Here is a 23,911-nt window from a genome sequence, read left to right on the forward strand (position 1 = left end):
TCCCTAAAATAGGAGCCCAGGGGCTGGAGCAATAGCACAGAGGGTAGGGCGTTGGTCTTGCACTCCACTGATCCGGTTCCATTCCCAGCATCCCATATGATCCCCCGCGCACCGCCAGGAGTAATTCCTGAGTACATGAGCCCCTGTGCATCGTCAAAAGCAAATAATAAAATAAAATAAAATAAAATAAAATAAAATAAAATAAAATAAAATAAAATAGGGGCCCGGCGGACTGGATCACTGAAACGCTGCTGGGGTTCCTACTGGGGTTTCTCCAGCCTCTTCACCCCCTCACCACGTTCCTCTTCTCCCTCCACCCTCCTCTGCCTCTCACGACCACCTTCCCTCCCCCGTCCTGGTCCTGCCAGGGCGATTACTGGGCGGGACCAGGATCGGAGAGGGGTTGCTTGCACCCCGCCACCCCCATCCTAGTCTTGCATCTCCCGGTGTCCTGCTGTGCTTCTCCCACCCCGGACCCGGGGGGCGCGCCAGCCCTTAGCTGGGAGCACAGCCCCCGCCCCCGCAGGCGTCCCGCCAGGCCGGTGAGAAAGGGGCTCCCAGGGGCTGAACAGGCAGAGACCCCCGCCCTCCTCCCTGATTCTCCCGCCGCGCCAGCCCCCAGGGAAGCGGGACGCGTTGGCAGGGTGTCCTCCCTCCCCGGAGCGGCGCCGCCACCTGCTCCGAGCAGGCCGCGGGCCGCGCCCCCCGCCCCCGCCCCCGAGGGCCGAAGGATGGGGCGGCCGCGGGGCCCCGCACTGCAGCAGCGAGGCCGGCGGGGGCCCCGGGGACCGAGCCCGCCCTCCGCACCTCCCCCGCGCCCCGCCGGCCCGCGAGGAGGAAACCGGAGCCGCGCGCAGACGCCGCCGGCCGGGCCCCGCGCCCCGAGCTCGCCGCGCGCGCAGGTAGGAGCCTCGGCGGGGGCGGCGACCCCAGCCCGCGCATCCCCGGCGCCTCGGGTGCCGCGCGCGGGCGCGCGGGGGCGGGGGGCGGGGGGCGGCGCGCCGCGGGGGTCTCGGGGCCGCGATCGCCCGCTCCCGGGACACAAAAGCTGCCCCCGGCTTCCCTCCTGCCCTGCCGCCTCCCCACTCGGGCACCCCGCTCCCCGGCGCCCCGCTCGCCTCCCTGCACGCTTCTCCCGGGGCCGGCGGGCGGGGAGGGCGGCCCGGCTGGGGGCGGGGGCAGCGCGGCCCCTGACCCCCTGGCACCCTGCGAAAGTTCAGGGGACTTTGCAGCAGGAACTTTGGCAAGTCCCACCCAGCCGCGCGCGCCGCCGCTCCGTCTGTCGGCACATCCTGTACTAGTCATTTTGAAACCCGGGCCGGCTTCTAGCAGCTTCCGGATCGCCCGGTGGGGTGGCGAGGGGACCCCCTCCCTCACACTTGACCATGCCTGCTTTCCTTCCTTTTCTCGCCAAGTGTCATTTTCTCCGAAATCCACCCGGAGTAGGAATAGGACGCTTTCTTGACATTCCGGGAATTTTTATTTCCAATAGCTTCTCTCCTGGCAGTTTGCTTTAAAAGGGAAGAGAAATGGAAAGTGATGATTGTTCTTTGCAGCAAACCGTTTTAATTTCAGCGTGCCCTAGATGGATGGCTAAGTATCCCCCCAGCTCTCTCTCTCTCTCTCTCTCTCTCTCTCTCTCTCTCTCTCTCTCTCTCTCTCTCTCTCTCTCTCTCTCTCTCTCCACCCCCCTTCCTCACCCCACTTTGAGATTTGAGAGGACTCGCAGGTGACCAGGTTTGAATGGATCACACCCACGAAATTCAGCTCACTTCGCAAGTGTCAGCTTTTAAACTTTCTGCTCATGTGTAAGCGGAAAGCATAGGCCTAGAGAAGCCCCCTGGGAGAGAGAAGAACGGCCACCTGGGGCTGGGGGTTGCTTGCTTGCCTGGTGGTTTGATTGGTCCGGAGCCCGCTCTATGTGGCAGAGGCTGGAATGGGTAAACACTGGGTTTTGACTGGGGGCCACACCCGGCAGTGTTCAAGGCTTGCTCCTGTCTGCGTTCAGGGACCATGACAGGTCTGGGGCTGGAGGGGCGGGTGTGTATCATATGAGGTGCTGGGGATGGAAGCCCCCTCCCGGCTGGACTATATCTTCGCTCCTGGAGTGGAAAGATGACCCCAGAGCTGTTATAGGAGGCTGGGAGTCCACCTTTCTCCCATTCCTCTGAGGCAAGGACCCCCAAAGCAGAGAGGGCGGCCCCCTTTTCCTGGAGTTGAATGCGGAGGAGGTGTGCCTCCTGCCCAGCTCCTTCCTGGGCACCCTGAAAACTCGGGACACGTTAGCGAACAGGTGTCTGCCAGCGGTTGGGAATGCCGCGTCATCACAGCCTCAGATCCCCGGTGGGGTGGGTCGAACATTTCCACCAGGTTATCTGGGCCTGGGGTCTTTTCCAAAAGGAGGGGGGGGGAAGCAGTGCTTTCTCTCCAGATGCAGCGCAGGTGAGCACTCGCAGAACACGAGCTGCAGCGTGTGGACGCAGCTGTGAGCTAAAGGGCACCGTGTGAAAAGATTCAGGGGCATCTTTCTGAAGTGTAAACAGATGGTGTGTCCTCAGACGATTAATTGAGTCCAAGGAGATCTGCAAGGGGATGGCTCGGCTCGAGGAGTAAATGAGACCGTCAGGCGGTCATCAGGAACAAGGGCCTCTATGTGGATGTGTGTGGAGGGCGGAGGGAGGGATGGAGGGAGGGCGGGCTGGGGAGGGGGATTCAACGGCATCATAACGGATTATCACTGAGGGGGTAAGGTTTGGCCACGGGCTTTCTACTCTGCTACCATTCACTGTCTTTCCTACTGAGGATCCTGGGATCGCCTCTGTATGTTTGGGGTAGAGATCGGCTTGAGCCTCACCACTCTGTACCCCATGCCCTGCAGTTCTCTCTTTCCCGGAGACATTTGTGGTGGGCGCCGTCATTGGGTGCCAGCTGTTCCTCCTGTGTGACCTGCGGGGAGGGTGTCTCTGTACCCCCCCAGCACGTGGAGGCAATACCCCGGCCCCCATTGCCCAGTGGTGGGCAGTCTCCACCTCCCTGTTTACCTCGGGCCAGAGAGACCGAGGGGGCACCTCCAGTGATGGCGGTTGCACAGCGCCCATGGTTTGAACATGTGCTGGGTTGTGCCTTACCAACGCCCCCTCCCCCCCAATCCTTTCATGCTCCCCGCAGCTTGTCTTCCCGCTTGGGTTCCCCAGAAGACCTACCCTGTCTCTCAGCGGGGCTTCTGTCTGCGTATCTGTGGGAGACTTGGCATAGCTGGCTCTGCCCTTCTCCCAGCTTACTGTGCTGCCCTTCTCAAGTTTACGTCCTGTGCTAGTTCTGTACTTGATGAGTCCTCCCAGCCCTTCTCTTTCCTTGGTACTTAGAGCAGGAGAATCTGTCATGTCACTGAGGGCCTGGCAGAGGGCTCAGAGGGCTGCAGGAGGTCCTAGGTTCAATCCTTGGCACTGTGTGATGCGCCCCCCTCCAACTCCAGCACCGCCAGGGAATGAGCCACCCCCTTCTGCCAACTGTGAGTCGCCCCCGGGGCTCTCAGGACTGGTGTGTGCGTTTGCCCCAGCTGGTGGTATAGGAATGAGGGTTTCCATGCTCTGCTCTCCTTACCGTTGCCTTGGCTGACTTCTCATTTCCTCCTTTCCAGCAGGCGTGCCAACAAAGAATTCTTTTTTTTTATGGGGCTGGGGGGCACAGCCCGCTGTTCTCAGGGTTTACTCCTGGCTCTGTGCTCAGGGGGTTACTTCTGGTGGTACTCAGGGTGGTGGAACTTTATGTGGTGCCAGAGCTCGACTGGGTCGGCCCCATAACAGGCAAGAGCCTTAAACCTGGTACAATGAGCAATGTTTGTGTTTATTGCTTTTTGGGGGCATAACATTTGTGCTCAGGGTTCACTCCTAGCTCTGCACTCAGGGATCACTCCTAGCGAGGCTGGGGGAACCATGTATGGTGCTGGGATAGAACCCGGGTCAGCCGCATGCAAACACGCACCCTGTCCACTGTACTATCGGTACTATCGCTCTGGCCCCAATAAGGAATGTTTTTTAGCCAGATGCATCACAAAATACATGAAAGGTGTATTTTCGAGTTTTTTGACACGTTCAAGCTGAGATGTCCAGTGGACATAGTCTTAGATCTAAAGGTAATATGCCCTTTCCAGATTTTGAATGTTTAGAGGAAGATTTATGATATTGGGGCTCTGAGAGATAAAGATGAAGATCCGCTTTTAGCGAGGCTATGCAGATGGTAGAAAATATGTTTCAACGCAACTAAGAGGCCTTTACTTGAATTAAACCTATTTCCTTCTGATAAGCAGCAACAATTTTTCTCCTAAAAGGAGAATTATTTCATAGTATGTATTTAAAAAAAATTTTTTTTAGTATGTACTTATTTTCATTTTGGTTTGGGCTGGAGCGATAGCACAGCAGCAGGGCATTTGCCAGCCCGGGTTCGATTCCTCTGCCCTTCTTGGAGAGCCTGGCAAGCTACTGAGAGTATCCTGCCCACACGGCAGAGCCTGGCAGGCTCCCTGTGGCGTATTCGATATGGCAAAAACAGTAACAATGAGTCTCACAATGGAGACGTTACTGGTACCCGATCGAGCAAATCGATGACAGTGAGGGGGCTGGAGCTATAGCACAGCGGGTAGGGCGTTTGCCTTGCATGCAGCTGACCTGGGTTCGATCCCCGGCATCCCATATGGTCCCCCAAGCACTGCCTGGAGTGGTTCCTGAGTGCAAAGCCAGGAGTAACCCCTGAGCATTGCTGGGTGTGACCCCCCAAAAAAAATCGATGACAGTGAGCAACGGGATGACAGTGACAGTGACAGTGATTTGTTTGTTTTGGTTTGGAGCCCACATCCAGCAGCATCCAGGGCTTATTCCAGACTATATACTCAGAGTTCACTCCTGGGGACCACATGTAATACCAGGGATCGAACTGGGCCAGCCGTGTGCGAGGCAAGTGCCTTATCTCTGTACTGACTCTCCGGCCTCCTCAGGGTATGTATTTAAGCACATCTCTATGGCCATGAATCTGAACTTCCAAAGAGGGTACACATTTGTTATCAATGGGTGCTTTCAAGCTAATGAATTTACACATGTACAGTTCTTGGTGCCTGGTCAATAGAACTTGCTAAACATTCGGTGTTGCTACTCTCATATTTATTAATATTCTGTTATTTTGTTACTCCTCTTTGTTTTGTTTTGTTTTGTTGCTCTTTTGACCATACCCGGTGATGCTCAGGTTACTCCTGGTTCTGCACTCAGGAATTACTGGGGGTGCTCAGGAGACCACCATGTGGGAGGCTGGGATGGAACCCGGGTGGGCTGCATGCAGGACCAGTGCTCTCCGCACTGTACTATCATTCCAATCCTATGTTGCTCCTCTTATACTTACTCTCTGCGGGCTTGTGCTCAGGAGCACTTGGTTCAGTGCTGCGGGCCGCCAGGGTCACCTCTACCTGGTGGTGTTCAGAGGGAGGCCTTCAGGGCGACACCCAGGGGTGCTTGTGGACCATGAGTGCTGGAGACTCAAGGTGGGTCCTTACACACTGAAGACATGTGCCCCTGGCTTGCCCTCATTTTCACAGGCCTTCCAGTATGCCTTTGACATTAGTGTTGGACGGCCAAGGGCAAGTCAAGCACCCATCTAATCAACCCCAAAGATATTTTAGACTTGAGCTATTGTCAGAATATTCTAAAAATAGTTTTAATGTTGCACCGAATGGGAGATTGCACATGACAGGTCTGGATTCAGATTTGCCCTCACCACACTCGATAAAGCAACATACTTCTCTGAGATTATCATCATCCCTTGAAGATCAGTCAGGACCCAACTCCACCCCCTAATGCTTGCAATCAGCAAAGGAGATACAAAGGTGCTAGATCCCCGGCATCAGAGGGACAGTGGCATTCTAAAAGTTGAGTTTGCTACACCACTGATGTACAGGAGTAGTGCTCATTGGATGAGATGTAAGGTGGAAGGCAACCAGTCTGGATTAACAAAATATTAGCACTCAGACTCAACATGTAAGAGCATGTGAATAATCTCTTATATGGGCTCAATGGCTACAGGGTGACAACCTTCACATGCTTTCTCCTAAAGAAAACCTTTTTTGACCATTATTAGAGAATGAGTCATAAGCAATATAAAATAAATTACTGAAGGCCTGTTATTGAGACAGGCTTGGGTGGTGGTTGGGAAAATTTGAAATAATAGTGGTGGGAAGGTATAATGTTGGTGGGTTTGGTCTTGGAATATGGAGTATAACAAATTATTGTGAAAAACTTTGTCACTGTAGCACTGTCGCCCCATTGTTCATCAATTTGCTCGAGTGGGCACCAGTAACGTCTCCATTGTGAGACTTGTTGTTATTGCTTTTGGCATATAGAATACGCCACGGGTAGCTTGCCAGGCTCTGCCATGTGGCTGGGATACTCTCAGTAGCTTGCGGGCTCTCCGAGAGGGATGGAGGAATCAAACCCAGGTTGGCCGTGTGCAGGGCAAACGCCCTACCCGCTGTGCTATCGCTCCAGTTTGTGAACAATTTTATAAAAATAAAATAAATTTTAAAAAATAATAATTAAAATTGAGTTTGGTATCGGCTCTGACTGATACAGGAAGGAAACCATTAGGAGTGTTAAGTCCCACCCCCCGCACTGCTGGAGATTGCTGATGTGAAGGGCAAACACCCTGGCCCCAGAATGTCGGTGTGAGGCTGAAATAGCCGGTGGCTCCCAGGATCCCAGGGGCGCTGTGGACCGTCCCTGGGGCAGCCACACTGCCCTGACTGGGAGGGGATTCCCTGCAGGAAGTGGACACATCATCTCTCCGAGCTGCAGTTCCTTCTGCATGAGTCAGTGAGATGCAATGGTGGCTGTGTGGTGGCTCTGCCACGCGCCCCCTCTCAGGGCGGCAGCAGCTCCCACGCATTGGTTCTCAGGGCGCGTGGGGGGCTAGCGGGGACTCCCCGCTTGTTCTGCTGCACACCGCCTGCTAACCTGGAGCCTGGCTCAGAGCTGTGACAATCCCCTGCCCCAGCCTCATTCCTGCCTGCTCTCTCCCTACTCCCCTCCACCAGTGTCCCGAGAAGGTGGCCCTGTGATGTTCCAGCTCCTGGGGACCGAGTCCCTGTCCTCCTCCCTGGGGTGAGCTGGGGGTGGAACGCCAGTCTCTCGAGTGGCACCATCACTACCCAGCCAGCGAACCTCACGCTGTGTTCTGTGCCCCACCCCCATTTATATTCCGGAAGGGAGGCTGAGATCAGCATTGGGTCCCCCCATAATCGGGGACATTTGGTATTGCCCAGGACGATCATGAGATTCTCCTGATTTTAGAGATTGAGCAAAAGTTGGGGATGATCATATTCTATTGTCTGGTGAGAAGATGCTTGAAATTTGGGGAAGTAACTGGCTTTTTTTCAACCTCATACTCAAAGGTGGGTCCAGGAGACGGGTTGTTTGCCGCCCTTGGATGGGCCTTGGATGGTCATTCGGTACTTGGGTCATTTCTGATCTGTCACCAAACTCAGACAGGCCACTTCATCTCTTCAGAATCCAGCTTCCTCATATGGGGGCATTTCTAAATGGCTTCAAGTGTCCGGTCCCAGAGATTCTTGGTGGCCCCTCCAAATGTTCAGTGGCCAGAGATCCTGGTCCAAATACTAAAGGGCCTCAAGCCTGAGCTCAGCCACTGACGGAGACACACAGGGACAGGACAGATATTTCAAAGTTTTGTCCACACACCAAAACACACTCGTACCAGGACTCAGCTCCGGGGGCGCTGAGATAAGGCATTCATCAGGGAGGGCTCGAAAGCCTAAGAGACTTGGATCCTCAATCACCCCCCATCCAGGAGAGAATTTTAAGCCCTATGCTCTCCTTTCTACACTGGTTGCCCCCTGCCAGGTGCATTCTCACGGTCTTGAGCAAGCCAGGGGAGGGTACAGAAGCGAATCACAGTGGCTCACATATCTTGTTCCGTTGACTTAAATCATCCCTGTTACCTGTGGTCTGGGCATGATTGTCTGGGCATGATTGTCCGTGCCCTTGGGGTCTGCCCTGTTGTTCTTACTAGGTATAAGCTCATGACCCTGAGGCACAAAGCGGAGCCTGACTTTCCAGGATGGAGTTTCGGTGGTTCTTTCTTTTTTTTTTTTTTGAGTCACACCCAGCGATGCACAGGGGTTACTCCTGGCTCTACACTCAGGAATTACTCCTGGCGGTGCTGGGGGACCATATGGGATGCTGGGAATCGAACCCGGGTTGGCTGCATGCAAGGCAAACGCCCTACCCGCTGTGCTATCGCTCCAGCCCCTCAGTGGTTCTTTCAAGAGGACCTTTCTGTCTCTAAACAGCAGGACTCAGGGGCCAGAGAGTGTATGGGAGACAGGGCACCTGTCTTCCATGCAGCTGACCCCAGTTCCAAATTCCTGAACACCACCACCAGGGGTCACTCCTGAGCACACTGGAGTGTAGCCCCCCAAGAAACGAAAATTGTAGGATTCTATGAACATGCTTCTAGGGGTATTTAGCACAGCTGGATTCACTAGCAAAATTATTGCAACTGCTAATAAAAGAGTAGCTATGTTTGAACACAGACTGGTCTGTGGTAGGTAGGAACTGTGTCAAACACAGAAGGTCTTTGTTAGAAATAAGGCTTCCATGCAGATGATCATACCCACAAGAAGGTGTTAGACACTCAGTGGAATAACAACCCCCAGGATTTCTGACTCTGGGGGCAGGACATGAGAGGTCTCTTGGGAAAGGTGGGTCTCCTGGTGCTTAAAGGATGCTCTGAGGTTTCCTGCAAATGATGTAGATTGAGATGGTGCAAAACACCACCCAATGGTTCACTAGGACTATTTGAAATGTTTGTTTGTTCCATGGAATTTTTTTTTATTACTACAAACCTCACTCACATCATGGGCTTTTTATTGGAAAATAATGCAAGCTGTTACTTGCCTCCTCTGTCCAAGTTTCCATGATCTTCTCTCAGTAGATTCTGAATTACTTATAAATAGTTGTGACTGTCAGAGGCAGAACTTACTCGCTCCAAATTTATAAACAGTAGTAAGGTCCAATATTATTTCTGCAGAAAATCTCAGAATTTTCCACACTGGTTGAAAAATGAAAACTTGATGAATTCAAATAGATTAATCAGTGAAAAGAAAAATGTGGTTTGGTGGTTAATTATTTACCAAGTATTGAAATATCTAAATGGTTTGATTTTTTTAAACTTTGATTTCATTTTATTTATGTGTTCTCTTACCAGCACAGGGAAAAAAAAAATCTGCATTGCTTCTGCTTATTGCCACCATGTTAATTATAGACTCATCTGCATTGGTTGATAGATCTTGGGAATATCCTTTGTAATAATTCTAGTACATCGTTAAACATGTCTTGGGATTAGCAGCTGTCAACGGTTAGATCTTGAAACAGATTCAGTTACAGGAGTGGAAAATGAATCAGATATTTAATGCCATTTTCAAACCTGTAGGATACAGAGAGAGAGAAAGAGAGAAGAGAAAGGGGAGAGGAGAGGAGAGGAGGGGAGGGGAGGGGAGGGGAGAGGAGAGGAGGGGAGGGGAGAGGAGAGGAGAGGAGACGAAGGGAGATTATTATTTATAGGGAATGCTCTTTTATAAAGTATGCCTCTAAATATACTTTCTAAATACATGTGTCTCTAAAGTGCGGGTTTATATCTAAATGTATGAACCTCTATTATTATTTTGGGAGGAAGGGCTTGGGGCCACACCTGGCTTGGTGCTTGGGACTCTCTCCTGACAGTGCTAGAAGTAATATGCAGTGCTGGGGCTCGAACCTATCCTCCTGCCTGCCTAACACGTACTCCAGCCTGCTGAACCATCTTCCTAGCACCATTTTTCTTTTGAGGGGGTTGAAGAAGCCACTTCCGATGGTGCTTCGGTCTTCCTCCTGACTCTACTCAGTAATCACTCTTGGCAGGGCCTGGGGGAACATGTGGGGTGCTGGGGATTGAATCTGGGCTGGACATGTGCCAGGCGAGCATCCTACCCTCTATACTCTCTTTCTGGCCCACCTGTATTTCTTTTCAATAGCAAGCAGCTGTGGGAATAGAAACCATCTTCCTGTGGAGTGAGGGTCAACATGCCCCATTGTGAATTGGATTATCTCCTGGGGGGTTGAGTGGGGGGATGCCTCACCCAGCAATGCTCAAGGCTTAGTCCTGGCTCTGTGTTCCGGGATCACTCCTGATGGTGCTCAGGGTCTATGTGGCATGCTGGGGATCAGACTTGGATCAACTGCAGGCAAGGCACGTCTCTTACCCCTATACTATCTCTCCAGCTCTGAGTTGATTATTTTAAGGGAATTCTTTAAGGCCTGGAGAGATGGCTTAGAGAGCTGGAGTGCATGCTGGATGGGTCCTCCCCGACCCCCGAAAACCATCTAAAATAACCCCTGAGCCCTGCTGGGTGAGGCCCAAGAGCTAAAAAGCAAAAGAAATTCCCTTAAACTGTATGTGAAAGAAGATCCCGGCCATATGAGGACAGAGCTCATGTTTCCAGTCACGCTGCCCTCATTGGTTCCGAGAGGCTTATGCTCAACAGGAGAGTCCCAGGGGGGCCTTTGCCACCTGAGTGTGACAGCTCAGCAGTTCCAGGTTTGTAGAAATGCAGTTATGGGAAAGCTTTCTTTAGGAACTTGCATCCACCCCCGCCTGTGTTTGGCTTTCAGACTTCTAAGTTCTCATGAAGTCATGTCTTAGAAAGTCTTTATCCCTACCAGCTCATTACATCCAAATGCAGGGGGCCGGAGAGATAGTGCGGCAGGTAAGATATCTGTGGACCTGGGCATGAGCCCCGCCAGGAGTGATCCCTGAGCACAGAGCTAGGAGTAAGCCCTGAGCACTGCTGGGCGTGGCTCAGAGACCCAGCAAGCAAGCAAACAAACAAAAATCCAAATGCATCTGTTTTCCTCCCCCAGGAACCTGCGTCCGGAGCAGAGAGAGCCCTGCCGTGCGCAGGCTGAGTTTCCAGGATGGAACCCATCACATTCACCGCGCGCAAACATGCGTTTCCCATCGACGCCTCAGTGGACTTCGGCCTCCAGCTGGTGGGCTCACTGCCCGTACACCCCCTCACCACCATGCCCATGCTGCCCTGGGTGGTGGCCGAGGTGCGGGGACTCAGCCTCTCCACTAAGGAGCCTGCCGCCAAGCAAGTCCGCCTTACCGTTGCCCCCTCGGGACTGAAGTGTGAACCCGAGCCCGGGAAGAGCCAGCAATGGGACCCGCTTCTCTGTTCCAGCATCTTCGAGTGCAAGCCTCAGCACATTCACAAGCTGATTCACAACAGTCACGACCCCAGCTACTTCGCCTGTCTGATTAAGGACGACGCGGCCGGTAGGCAGAGTATCTGCTACGTGTTCAAGGCCGACGACCAGACCAAAGTAAGTGGAGCTGGGAGGACCTGCAAGAGGAAGCGAGGGAGGGCCTGGATTACTTGGCTGGAGAAGGGCGCCTGGGCTTATATTTGCCCTGGACTGGAATGACGGAGAGACGAGCGGTCGTGATGCCTGAGTTCTCTTACTGCCTTTGGACTGGGAATAGTTGACAGTTGTGAAGAATGTTCGCTAACAGGAATGAACCCATTAGATAGCTCAGGCAGAGGCGGTACGTTTTCGTTTGAGTTTCTGAACGAAAACTTCAACGGAGAAATCTGTCTAAGCTTAGAATTGAGCACTGAGTTGTTGGAGTTATTTCCTGGAAGAGGGGAGCTCCGAGAAATGCATATCTGAGTTTTCTGGGGAGGGTGTGAAAAGGAAACAGGAGGGGCTGGGGTGATAGCACAGCAGGTAGGGCGTTTGCCTTGCATGCGGCAGACCCAGATTCGATTCCCAGCATCCCATATGGTCTCCCGAGCACTGCCAGGAATGATTCCTGAGTGCAAAGCCAGGAGTGATCCCTGAGCATCGCCGGGTGTGACCCAAAAAGAAAAAAAAAAAAAGAAAAAAGGAAAGGAAACAGGAGGTGTGGGATGAACTGAGCTGCAGCGGGTGATGCTCAGGGGGCTCAGGTGGGGACGGGGATTATACCTGGCTAGTGCACATGCATGCGAGCCATGCACCCCGGCCCCTGGGCTACCTCCCGGCCCCCAGGCCCGCATTTCTGACAGGTTCCCACCACAATAGGGATGGCACGTGGGCAGTACGTACTTAGATGGGGGCAGCCCATCACCAACCCGGGGGCTCACACAGGCCTGACGGCGGTGCAGTTGCTCCCTGTGTTGGGGCGGGGCATCCCACCCTAGTATGTGGTGCTCACACCCTTAACGATGGTCCCCACCAGGGGTCTAGGGGCCTGGTTCTTCTGGTCATGGCACTTGCATATGTGCTCACCCAGGTGAGCTCCCGGCCATGGCACTCACATGTCTCCTTTAGTTGTGATGCTCCACTAGGGTTCGTGGCCCTTGGTTGTGGCCCTGGCACACACACACATCTTGGCTCAGTGTGACTGGAAATTGTATGCAACGGGGGATCTAAAAAAAAGTGGAGTTGTGAGGGCGGAGCTCACGGCACGTGGGGGTGCCAGGGATCGAACTCACGGCCTCGGGCTTGAGAGGCAGGTGTGCAGAGCCAATGAGCTCGCCCCACAGGTTCTGAGGTCAGTGAAATAGAAAGTTTGGTACTTTCTGTTTGTTTTTATTTAAAAAATAGGAGGCTGGAGCGAAAGCATAGCAGGTAGGGCATTTGCCTTACATGCGGCCGACCCGGGTTCGATTCCCAGCATCTCATATGGTCCCCCAAGCACTGCCAAGAGTGATTCCTGAGTGCAGAGCCAGGAGTGAACTCTGTGCATCGCCGGGTGTGACCCAAAAAGCAAAAGCAAAAAAAATTTGTAATGGGCCAGTTTTATGTCAGATCTGTAACTGTTTTTTTCATGATGGGGCTGAGAAAAAAATATATGAACCGTGGTAAAAATCTCACTAGTTCCTCTCTTTCCCTGTGTCTTTGTACGTGTTTTTGGTAGTGATTTTTGCAGTCCTGTGCAGAGCTCACTTAAAGCCACCTGTCTTTTATTTTTTTTCACTCGTGATCCCATTTGGCCCATGAAGTGCAACAGGGCTAGATACTGCCAGAAACACTCCCGGCTTCAGGCACTTGTGATTTTTAATGAATTTTTGGTCGTTGAACCTTCAGAAACTTTTTACTGTTGTCCCCACGTTTAATGCCCACCCACTTTCAGTTCCTTGATCCTGTGTGGGATCGTGGCACGTAATTTAAGAAGCAACAGGGCTCATGGGGTGGAGAGAGAGCACAGCAGCTTGGTGAAGTCACTAACCTTATATGCGGCCAACCTTGGTTCGAATCCCCAGTTCTGCATATGGTTCCCCAAGCACTGTCAGAGGTCACTCCCGAGCACAGAGCCAGGAATAGCCCCTGCGCACCACCAGCTATAGCCCCAATGTCCCTCTGCCCCCACAAAAGAAGGCATTTTATTATTTCAAAAATAATATTATTTTATTACCAGAAAAATTAAAATACAAGTACTACCCATTAATCGGGCTGGAGCGATAGCACAGTGCATAGGGCATTTGCCTTGCACGCGGCTAACCCGGGCTCTATTCTTCCGTCCCTCTCGGAGAGCCTGGCAAGCTACCAAGAGTATCCTGCCGCATGGCAGAGCCTGGCAAGCTACCCATGGCGTATCCGATATGCCAAAAACAGTAACAACAAGTCTCACAATGGAGATGTTACTGGTGCCCGCTCAAGCAAATTGATGAGCAATGGGATGACAGTGACAGTGACAAAAATAATATTATAATTAAAAAATTAAAATGAAACTCTGGGGGTTAAAGTGATACTACAGTGGGTAGAGCACTTGCCTTGCTTGCAACTGACTTGGAGTCTATCCCTGACACCCCATATGGTTCCCTAAGTCTGCCAGGAAGGATCCCTGAGCACTGGGCTAGGAGTAAGCCTTGAGAACAGCTAGGTGTGACCTAAAAACTGAAATAAACAACAATACGTATGTATATGTGTGTGTATGTGTGTGTAATTTTTAATAAGTTCCATGTAATCAACAGTTGTGTCACCCCAGAAAGTATGCAGGCGGGTGAAGCCCCCTGACGCCCCCAGGATGAAGCAGGGGCCCTGCTGGACCCTAGTGCCTGACTTGCTTGTGTGCCTGTCTCCTACGGGCCCTGAGTGAGGACACCGGCGACAAGCCACGGGGCAAGTGTCAGGACAGAGAGACAGCACTGCTTATGTCTTCTCCCTGGCTCCCACTGGGGTGTCTTTCTACACTCCAGCATGTGGGAGTCTCGTGTGGAAATGAGCTTGCTCGGTGACTAAGTGGATTTGGTGACTAAGTGGAGATTCGCTTTTGTCTGCTCACTTCCTGGTTCTTTTACTCATCACTCCTTGATGGCTGCTCCAGGTGCTGGCTGGAAGCTATCAGTAGAGGCTGGAAGAAAGGCAGAAACATGGAGAGGTAAAAGCCAAGTGATCTCAGTGTGATCTCAGTCTGGGGCATGAGAGAAGACAGAGAATGGTTTGTGGGGAGGCTTTTTGAAATAAAGGCTACTCTGGCCTTTACCACCCATAAACTTGCATTTCTCTGTATTGTAAAGGATTTTTTGTTAGTATCCATATATCTCAAAGGGACACAGTGGGCCGGAGTGAGTATGGCAGGGGGCACTTGCCTTGCAAGTGGCTGATCGGGGTTCAATCCCTGGCTTAAGCCCACCAGGAGACATCCCTGAGCACAGAGCTGGAATGAGCCCGGAGCATAGCTGGGCGTGGCCCCCAAACAAACACAAAAGGCAGCCTCTCCATCAGAGGGACCAGCCTCCTGTCCTGTCTCTGCCATCTGGGCGACCTCAGGCGACACTGAGCTTGTTCATCTGAAAACGGTGGATTATTTCAGCCCAGCTCCTAGGCCATAGCTGAGAAGACCAAAGGAGCTAGAATGGCACCTGAAACTTACTAAGCATAAATGACCATAAGCCAGTTTTCATGGAAGAAAGTTTCCTTGGGCCTCCTAGAGCCGGGGAGATGGTTCGAAGGGCTGGAGCATGTGTTTAGCATGGGGAGACCCTTGGAGTTCTCCTCGTCCCCCAGGTACCGCTGGGTTTGCTCTGGTGGGCCCCAGGACTGCTGGACCTGAGCAGTGCTGAGCCAAACATGGCCAAGTGTGGCCCCAGGGCACCTGACCACTGCTTGGGAACGGACACTCCTCCTGACCCCTCCCCCCAAAAAAAATTGTACTAGTGATTTGGCAAAGCACAACAAAAATAACATCTTTTGGTTTGTTTTGTTGTTTGGTTTTGGACCACACTCAACAGTGCTCAGAGCTTACTCCTGGCTCTGTGCTCAGGGATCACTCCTGGTGGGCTCAGGGGACCATATGTGGTGCGGGGAGTCAAACCCAGGTCAACTGTGCAAAGCAAGTGTCCTACCTGCTGTACTACCGCTCTGGACCCTCAGAATAACTTGTGATTCTGTGTACAGTCCAGTGTGCTGGGTTATTTTGGCTCTCAGCATAAGTAGAAATTGACAGGAGACTGGGGAGAGATTTAGGCAGTGTCTATTGCAAACTTGTGCACAAGGCAGATCGCACAGAACAGCGTGTCTTAGCTGGGTATCCAAAGAGAGCCTGGTTGGGGCTCTAAGCATGTGTGCGTGGAATTCGAGAACACCCATTCCCTCTGATCGTTCCTTTGTCCATGTGGGAAAGCAGGGCACCCAGGAGCTGTGCGCGGCCCACTGTTCTGTACATGCCTAACTAGGACCTGCTGCACATGGGTCTAAAGATTTGCACACAGTCCTCCAAGTGGCAGGTGCCCGGTGGAGGTCATTGCCCAAGGCCCCACTGAGCTGGTGGAGATGCGCAGGCCTGCCAACCCAGGAAGGCCGTACACCAGACAGGGTGGTCGGATTGAGTTAGTTCCCCACCAACTTGCTGGGGAAGGGCTGCCGCCAACAAGGCTCAGTTGTCTTGCCCTGAAGAATTTTTAGACTGAGTAATATTTGAGATGCCATATTTTAGGAAAGTTGTTGAACTGGCTCTGAGGAATTTATAGGTCGGGTTTCTTGGGGGTGAGAGACTAGCTGAATTCTTTTTCTCTTGGTGGGGGGAGTTGGACAAAGGTCCTAAGGCATGCTTCTAGCAACACTCTACCAAGAGGGCCAGGAGATTTGATATTGGGTCTTGAGGATGTGGTGTTTGGAGGCATCCGGGGTGCTCGGGCAACTTTCATGTGATTCTTTGTCTTCTTCCTAGACATTCCCTGGTAAGTGAATTTATATGCTGATTTGGGGTTTCTTCTTCAACAGTAGTTCTCAACTTCTGACCCCATGTCTTCTGACCCATGTAAATGCGCATGTCTCCTCTGGCAAATGCAGTTGATGCTGAGCCCAACTGTTTGGAAGAGGCCAGAGAATTGCTCCACTGAGCAGATGTGACACACAGACCAGAGAAAATGACCTGCATTAATATGCTCCTAGAGTGTCTCATTCTCTGCTGAGAAACAGTGCCAGGGAAAGAAACATAAACAACAGTTTAGGAAGCTGGAATTGTGGCCAATTTGGGTCACCATTTCTTTCCCAGTCTGCCTGGCTGGGGCATACAGATTCCAGATTTCTCTTATATAAAACGAGCAGGAGCACAGCCGCTTATGACTCAGGGTGCTGACAATCGGTGCTTGTAAAAGTTGCATACCAGCCAAAAAAATCACTGAAGGACCGATTCCTATTTCTACCGGGGCGTCTTAGAATATGGAGTAAGACCGACACTCAGCTTTCAGCAAGACTGGAAGCCCCAGTGCCCAAATGCAGCTATAAATCTCTACTCTTGTCAGGAAGCTGACAGACCTGCCAGAGGTCTGTCTTAGAGGCTGTCCACGATTCGGGGAAAGAGTGGGAAGCATAAGCTCTGGAAGACTCTGGGAAGCCAAGCGCTCCCTACAGAAACCTAGTCCTTACACAGCGTGGCCGTGGAGAACAGACTGTTCATCTTTTCCTTTTTGTCCTGGAATCTCCCCAACCACCAGAATCTGTTTATTGATGCTGCTAAGTGTCCAGTTTATAAAATGTTGTGCAAGGATGGCCGGGATCTTGGCCACTCTCCACCCTGCTGAAGACATCTGTCTTGGTTTCCCTCTTCTTTTTCACCTGAGATTTGAAATTAGCCTGCAATCTGCTCCCAGTAAATCATGCTGTTTTTCGAGAAAAGATTCTAGAGGGTTGGGGAGGGAGGACTGACCTCGAATGTGTGAGGTCCTGGGTCCCATCCCTGGCAACTCTAAACAAATACAACTTGATTTCATATTTTGGCCTGTTCTACAGAGCACTTTGCTTTTTCATTCTAATTGCGTTGAGTTGTCATTGGTTCATTTCGGGAGGATCCCTTCACACCCTGATAGGTGCATGCCCTTTGCCCACCTGTCATCAAAGTTCTGGGGCCATTGCACTGTTGAACTCAACCCTGTCTACCCCCTCCACACTTCCCTTTCCTTTCTCTCTGGTAACTGAGATACAACCAGGACTGGGGCTGGGGGGCGGGCAGGGAGAGGGCATAGTGGTTAGCGTGTATGTGTGTGCCTGCTCCCAACCCAGGTTCAGTCCTGGGCACCACACAGCCCTCAAGTGCTACCAGGTGTTCCGTATTATTTTTTGAATTATTAATTTATCTTAATAAGAATAGTTTTCAGGAATGCAAATGTTTGTGGGTATGACCGACAAGCTACTGGAAAACTGGGGAGCTGGGGGGAGGAGGCCCAGTCCCCATCCAAGCGGGCTTGGAGATCTCAGTCACGGATTCCCATGAACCTGTCGATCCCCAGACTTCTTACATACCAGGTCATGTTTTCTCATAATATCCAAGAACATCCCTTAGAACATACTCTAACACAGTAACGTGAGGCCATGTAGATTGGTGTTGGGTTCACCCTAAAATAGATGGGAGTCTGGTGCTCTGACTAGATATTCATAAGAAATCAGCTTCATAAGAAGTCAGCTCTAGAAAGAGTATAAGGAAATAATCTCAGTCTTCTCTTCTCCAGGCCGTCCTCAGATGAGCATCTGATTTGCCACTCACTTGAGAATGGCTTAACTCAATCCTAGGAGTGTTTAAATATTTATCTTTTTTTTCTTCAGTGGAGTAAAATTGTTCTGCTTCCTTGGAAGAGATTTTCTAGCGTTGAATGGCAGGTAGTGGAAATATTGGGCGGGGCTTCTGACCCTCTGCTTGCCAAATGCTATAAGAGGAAAGAAGGGAGTTTTAATGGGGAATAGTATGGATTATTTGTGATGGGAATAAATGGAGACATATAGGTAGCTGTATAGCCAAGGGATTAGAAAGTGAGTTTCAATCCAGGGTGTCAAGATGAAAAATACAAAACATGGTTGTATTTTTTTTTTTTTGGTTTTTGGGTCACACCCGGCAATGCACAGGGGTTACTCCTGGCTCTTCACTCAGGAATTACCCCTGGCGGTGCTCAGGGGACCATATGGGATGCTGGGATTAGAACCCGGGTCGGCCGCGTGCAAGGCAAACGCCCTACCCGCTGTGCTATCGCTCCAGCCCCCATAGTTGTATTTTTTGCTCTAAGTGTCCCTGTTCTGTTTTGGTTATTTTTTTCCCTATGTAGGTGGATGCTCTTGGGCCACAGAAATCCAGTGGTGCTTAGCTTCTGTTCCTGGGTTATACCCAAGAGTAACCCCTGGTGTTGATTGGGGGACCATATGCATTGCCAGTGATCAAATTGGCATCCACTTTAACTCTTTTTTTTCATGTTTTAAATATATATATACGCATTATTTATGAAATTATGTTATTTTTACTTGAACCACATTTACATGACTTTAATAGGTCATACAAGGCCAGAGAGAAAGTTAGTGATTAGTATAGCAAGTAAGGTGTAAGACTAATATAGCAAGTAAGGTGATTGCCTTGATGTAGCCAAACTGTGTTCAATCTCTGGCAGCATATTGATCCCTTGAGCACTGCCAGGAATGATCCCTGAGAATAGTGCCAAGAGTAAGCCCTGAGCCTCATTGAGTGGCACTAAAAAACAAAATAAATGAAAAAAAAATAGGTGATGCATAAAGCAGTACTTCAAAAGTTGTAACAAAGAACTAGCAAATCTAGTCCATCATTTTTTCCAAATTCCTCATCCCAGGACCAGTATTGGATGTATACACTATAGACAACCTTCTGGTTTATGACCAGATCATACTTGAATAATTGGCATTTATAAGTTTCTGTTATATAAGATAGCATTAGTTAGTTAATAGTGTCTAAATTTGATCTATTAGATAAATCTAAAACAAATTATTACAAGTAATAAAAGTAAACCACTTTAACGCTTTTTTTTTCTTTTTTGCTTTTTGGGTCACACCTGGTGATGCACAGGGGTTACTCCTGGCTCCGCACTCAGGAATTACTCCTGGCTGTGCTCAGGGTACCACATGGGATGCTGGGATTCAAACCCAGGTTGGCCGCGTGCAAGGCAAACTCCCTACCTGCTGTGCTATCACTTCAGCCCCCCACTTTAACTATTTGTACTATCTCTCTGCCCTGTTTAATATCTGACTTTGCATATCATGAGGAAAATATAGCCTGGTTCTCAAACATTGCTCCTAACGCTAGTTAGATTTGAATAATCTGGATTTTGTGTCCAGGCTGGATGCAGCACGGGTGACTCATAAAATGGACAGGTGTCTTTTTTTTTTTTAACTATTTGGGTCGCTTGCCAGGCTCTGCCGTGAAGGCGGGTATTCGATATGCCAAAAACAGTAACAAGAAGTCTCACAATAGAGATGTTAACTGGTGCCTGCTCGAGCAAATTGACAAACAACGGGAAGACAGTGCTATAGTGCTACTTTTTGGGTCACACCCAGCAATGCTCAAGGGTTACTCCTGGCTCATGCACTCAGGAATTACTTCTGGCAGTGCTCGGGGGACCACATGGGATGCTGGGAATCGAACCCGGGTCAACCGCGTGCTGTGCTATCGCTCCAGCCCCAGGACAGGTGTCCTTTTTTTTTTTTTTTTTAGCTTTTTGGGTCACACCCAGCGATACACAGGGGTTATTCCTGGCTCTGCACTCAGGAATTACTCCTGGCGGTGCTCAGGGGAGCATATGGGATGCTGGGATTTGAACCCGGGTTGGCCGTGTGCAAGGCAAACGCCCTACCCGCTGTGCTATCACTCCAGCCCCGAGGACAGGTGTCTTGAATGTGAGGGTAATCAGGTTTTTCTTCTTCATTCTTAGAGAAAGTTGCTAGAACCTAGTTGCTTGCCTTCTCAAAGAAGCAGTATTACTTCTGGCTGGGAGAGAGGCTAAATTGATCTCCATAGACGTTGCTAAAACCTTAGCAGTGAGGAGGAAGGGACGAGAAGGAGACAAACAGGGTGAAATGGAGGTGAGCCTGGAGACTGGGGGATTTGGAGGAGCTGGGAAATGGGAAGGAGAGATTTAGAACCAGGTCTGCCCACGGAACAGGGTCAGCGTGACTCCATTGCTGAGGAAAGTGGTTTTGAGAGAATGTCACTGTCTTCTGTGACACTGACTTTTCCTTTCCTGTGATTTTTGGCAACCAAACTGCATATCTTGAAGGTGACATATATCCGAGACAAGACCCTGTGGACTTCCTTCCTGCCAATTTTAAGACTACTTAGCTATTTGTAGACTTGGGAGCAATTGATGTTTCCTTTCGACATTTCCAGTAAAGAGCCGGTGGGTTCTTCCCTGAGCCCGGTGTGGACATAATCTTTCTCAGTAACTGATTCAGAATTATTCAACTCGGCCTCTGGATTTGGTAACCTTTTGCAGGAAACAGAAATATGGTCTAAAGTGGTCTTAGCTAATAACTGAGGACAGTAGAAACGAGGGCCAGGAGACTGGTCCAGGTCTAGGGGATGGCATTTAGGACAGAGAAGGGACCAGTATAACAATGATGGTTGGAAATGATCGCTCTGGACAAGAACTAAATGCTTAAAGGAGGTAAAGGTTTATACATGATAATCTGTCAGTACCTGTATTGCAAACCATAATGCCCTAAAGGAAAGAGACAGAGAGAGAGAGACAGAGAGACAGAGAGAGACAGAGAGAAGAAAAGTATCTACAATAAGGCAGGCATGCTAGAATGCTAGAAAGGGTGTCAGGAGGGAAACTAAGGACATTGGTCGTGGGAAATGTCCACTGGTGAAGGGACCGGTGTTGGAATGTTGTATGACCAAAATCCAATCACGAACATCTTTGTAACTGTGTCGCTCACGGTTATTAAAATTAAGTAGATAAATAAAATTAAAAATGATAAAATGGTCTTCCTATGATTAGCAGGACTAGTACTTCAGACCCCCTGTAGTCAAAGTCAGCATTTGGGGGCTGAGTTTTATGATTTAAATAAATAACATTTTTGGAATGCCATTTCTGATCACAGCTTTGTTTGGTGGGTTTTTACCCATTCCTAATTTGTCTTAGCAACTCCCCTTGCAATTTCAAGATAATGACTTAAAACATGCACAAGATTTTCAGTAGAACCTGGTTTCCGGAGCGTCTCCAGCTTGACTTTGCATTTGCCAACTCATGACTTTGCTGGAGTGAAGAGTGAGATGATAACTGAGCTCGACTTTGAGGCCACAGCCTTCTTTCTCAGATATCCCCACCCGTGGCCTTTTCAGCATTTGGTCTTCGTCACTTCTCAGTTCGTCTCTGTTCCGGGAATGGTTAGCAGGAGGCTTTATTGTAGAAGTTATGGCAGATTTGGATTCCGAATCCCGTTCAGTCTGGCTCTGTGGGGGCGGCCTTTGGGGTCCAGCTCGTGGCTCTGTGTGCCAGGGCACGAACAGTCCAGGTCAGCCCCTCAGCCCTGACCAGCTATCATGCTGAGCGCATGCGATCACCGCGTGCAAGGCTGGGCAGGGATTCTTTTCATCTATAAAAAGACTGGCCCAGACTGCGTGAACTCTGCGGTATTTGTTGGAAGGTTGGGGTTGACACAAGATGAATCGCAGCATTTAGCTCCGACTTTGAAAAAGGAAATCTGAAGGTTTTGGAAATGTGGCTCAAGGCTCAGGGGATTTTGAAAAAGTCATCCTTTTTGTTTGTTTTCACTACCTTACACTGTATATTACTTTGCATTTTTCACTGAAGACTTTGAATTTGGCCATTCAAAAAATAGATATATAGATAGATAGATAGATAGATAGATAGATAGATAGATAGATAGATAGATTCTATCTGCCTCAAGCATAAATCTACAAATATCCACACAGTCAGCAACACTGAAATCCAGAGACGCAAACTTTAACAACTGAACTTAGAAAGGTGCCTGTCAAGAGTGGGGTGGAGGGGCTGGAGCAGTAGCACAGCGGGTAGGGTGTTTGCCTTGCACGTGGCCGACCCGGGTTTGATTCCCAGCATCCCATATGGTCTCCTGAGCACTGCCAGGAGTAACTCCTGAGTGCAAAGCCAGGAGGTAACCCCTGTGCATTGCCGGGTGTGACCCAAAAGAAAAAAAAAGAGTGGGGTGGATATGGGCGGGAACCTGGGAACATTGGTCGGGGGCGTGGGGGGCAGGGGGCAGTTGACACTGTTGGTGGAATTGGTGCTGCAATCTTCTATGTCTAAAACTCAACTATGCTTTAAATTTTTTTATGATTTTTAAAATTTTATAAAGTAATTCACAATATTTCATTACATTTAATATTCAAACACCAATCCCACCACCATTACACCTTCCCCACCACCACCACCACATTTCAGATGTTTCCATCCCAAACCCCAATCCCTACCCCAAAGCAGACCCAAATCATATATTTTGTACTGTTTGTTATGAAAAAACTCTGAAAATTCTACAAAAAAGTATCCTTAGAGGAAGCAGTGTGAGGATTGTTGTACTTCACCCAGGGGCCATTAAGCCCTTCTCTAAGAGATCACTAACATGTTGTTAGAAGTTGAGCCTTTGTGTGCTGTTATATATATATATATATATATATATATATATATATATATATATATATATATGTTAAAAACATTTCCCTCCAAGATTATTTGCCTCCTACTTTAAACCCCATCAGATGTGGTGTGGGACTCTCGGAGTATGGGTAGGGTGTGTGACATGAAGTGTCGAGTGGCGGAGGGGTCCGGGAATAGGCTGACTCATGGGTGAGGCTTGGCTGAGCATGTGGGGAGTGGCCATGAGCATGGCGGCAGTTGAGTTCTGGGAGTTTTCGGCTGCCGGGGCTGGGTCCCTTGGGGCGGGGAGGACTCTCACCGGCCCCCCTCTGGGGCGCCCCTAGTGAAACAGCCTGGCGCGGGGTCCGGCGGCATGGTTATGGCGAGCGTCATGGTATGCTCCCTTTCAGGAGAGGAAGACATGCGTTCTGGATGGTGGCCAATGACGAGATTATTTCAGATTATCTGGCGCCAAGGGGTGGTGTAACTGCTGAGTTGCTGGAGACAGGAGGTGGTGCAGGGGTGAGGTTACAGACAAAGGATCTCTGTTCCCAGTCCCGTTGAACCCAGAGTTCTCTGTCACAAGTACTTTAAATCTTTCTATTTTAAAAAAAAAAAGACCACCTTTGGGGCTGGAGCGATAGTACAGCGGGTAAGGCAGTTGCCTTGCACACGGCCGATCCGGGTTCGATTCCCAGCATCCCATATGGTCCCTTGAGCACCGCCAGGAGGAATTCCTGAGTGCAGAGCCAGGAGGAACCCCTGAGCATTGTCGGGTGTGACTCAAAAGGCAAAAAATAAATAAATAAATAATAAATAATAAAAAAAGACCACCTTTGCAAGTATCTTGGACCTCCAGTTTCCTTGCAGCATACAAGGCTTTATTTGTAGCCCGACTCGTCCCTGGCCTGTGCGATCCCCCCAGCCATCCTGAGTTCTGGTGTGTCAGAACACAGGGGAGTTCAGACTTGG

At 50.2% G+C, this 23,911-nt stretch overlaps 1 protein-coding gene across 2 annotated transcripts in view; it reads left to right on the forward strand.

The window, feature by feature from the left end:
• Positions 1 to 630: 630 nt before the first annotated feature.
• Positions 631 to 23,911, forward strand: part of TBC1D1 (TBC1 domain family member 1) — a 190,733-nt gene continuing 167,452 nt past the window's right edge. For both annotated transcript variants that reach the window (XM_055140316.1, XM_055140317.1), the window contains exons 1-2: positions 631 to 902; positions 10,959 to 11,423. In XM_055140316.1, the coding sequence (XP_054996291.1) occupies positions 11,013 to 11,423 (411 nt within the window). In that variant the 5' untranslated portion in view covers positions 631 to 902; positions 10,959 to 11,012. The remainder of the gene's footprint in view (positions 903 to 10,958; positions 11,424 to 23,911) is intronic.

This window comes from Sorex araneus, chromosome 5 (genome assembly GCF_027595985.1).
Source record: "Sorex araneus isolate mSorAra2 chromosome 5, mSorAra2.pri, whole genome shotgun sequence".
NCBI classification, from domain to species: domain Eukaryota; kingdom Metazoa; phylum Chordata; class Mammalia; order Eulipotyphla; family Soricidae; genus Sorex; species Sorex araneus.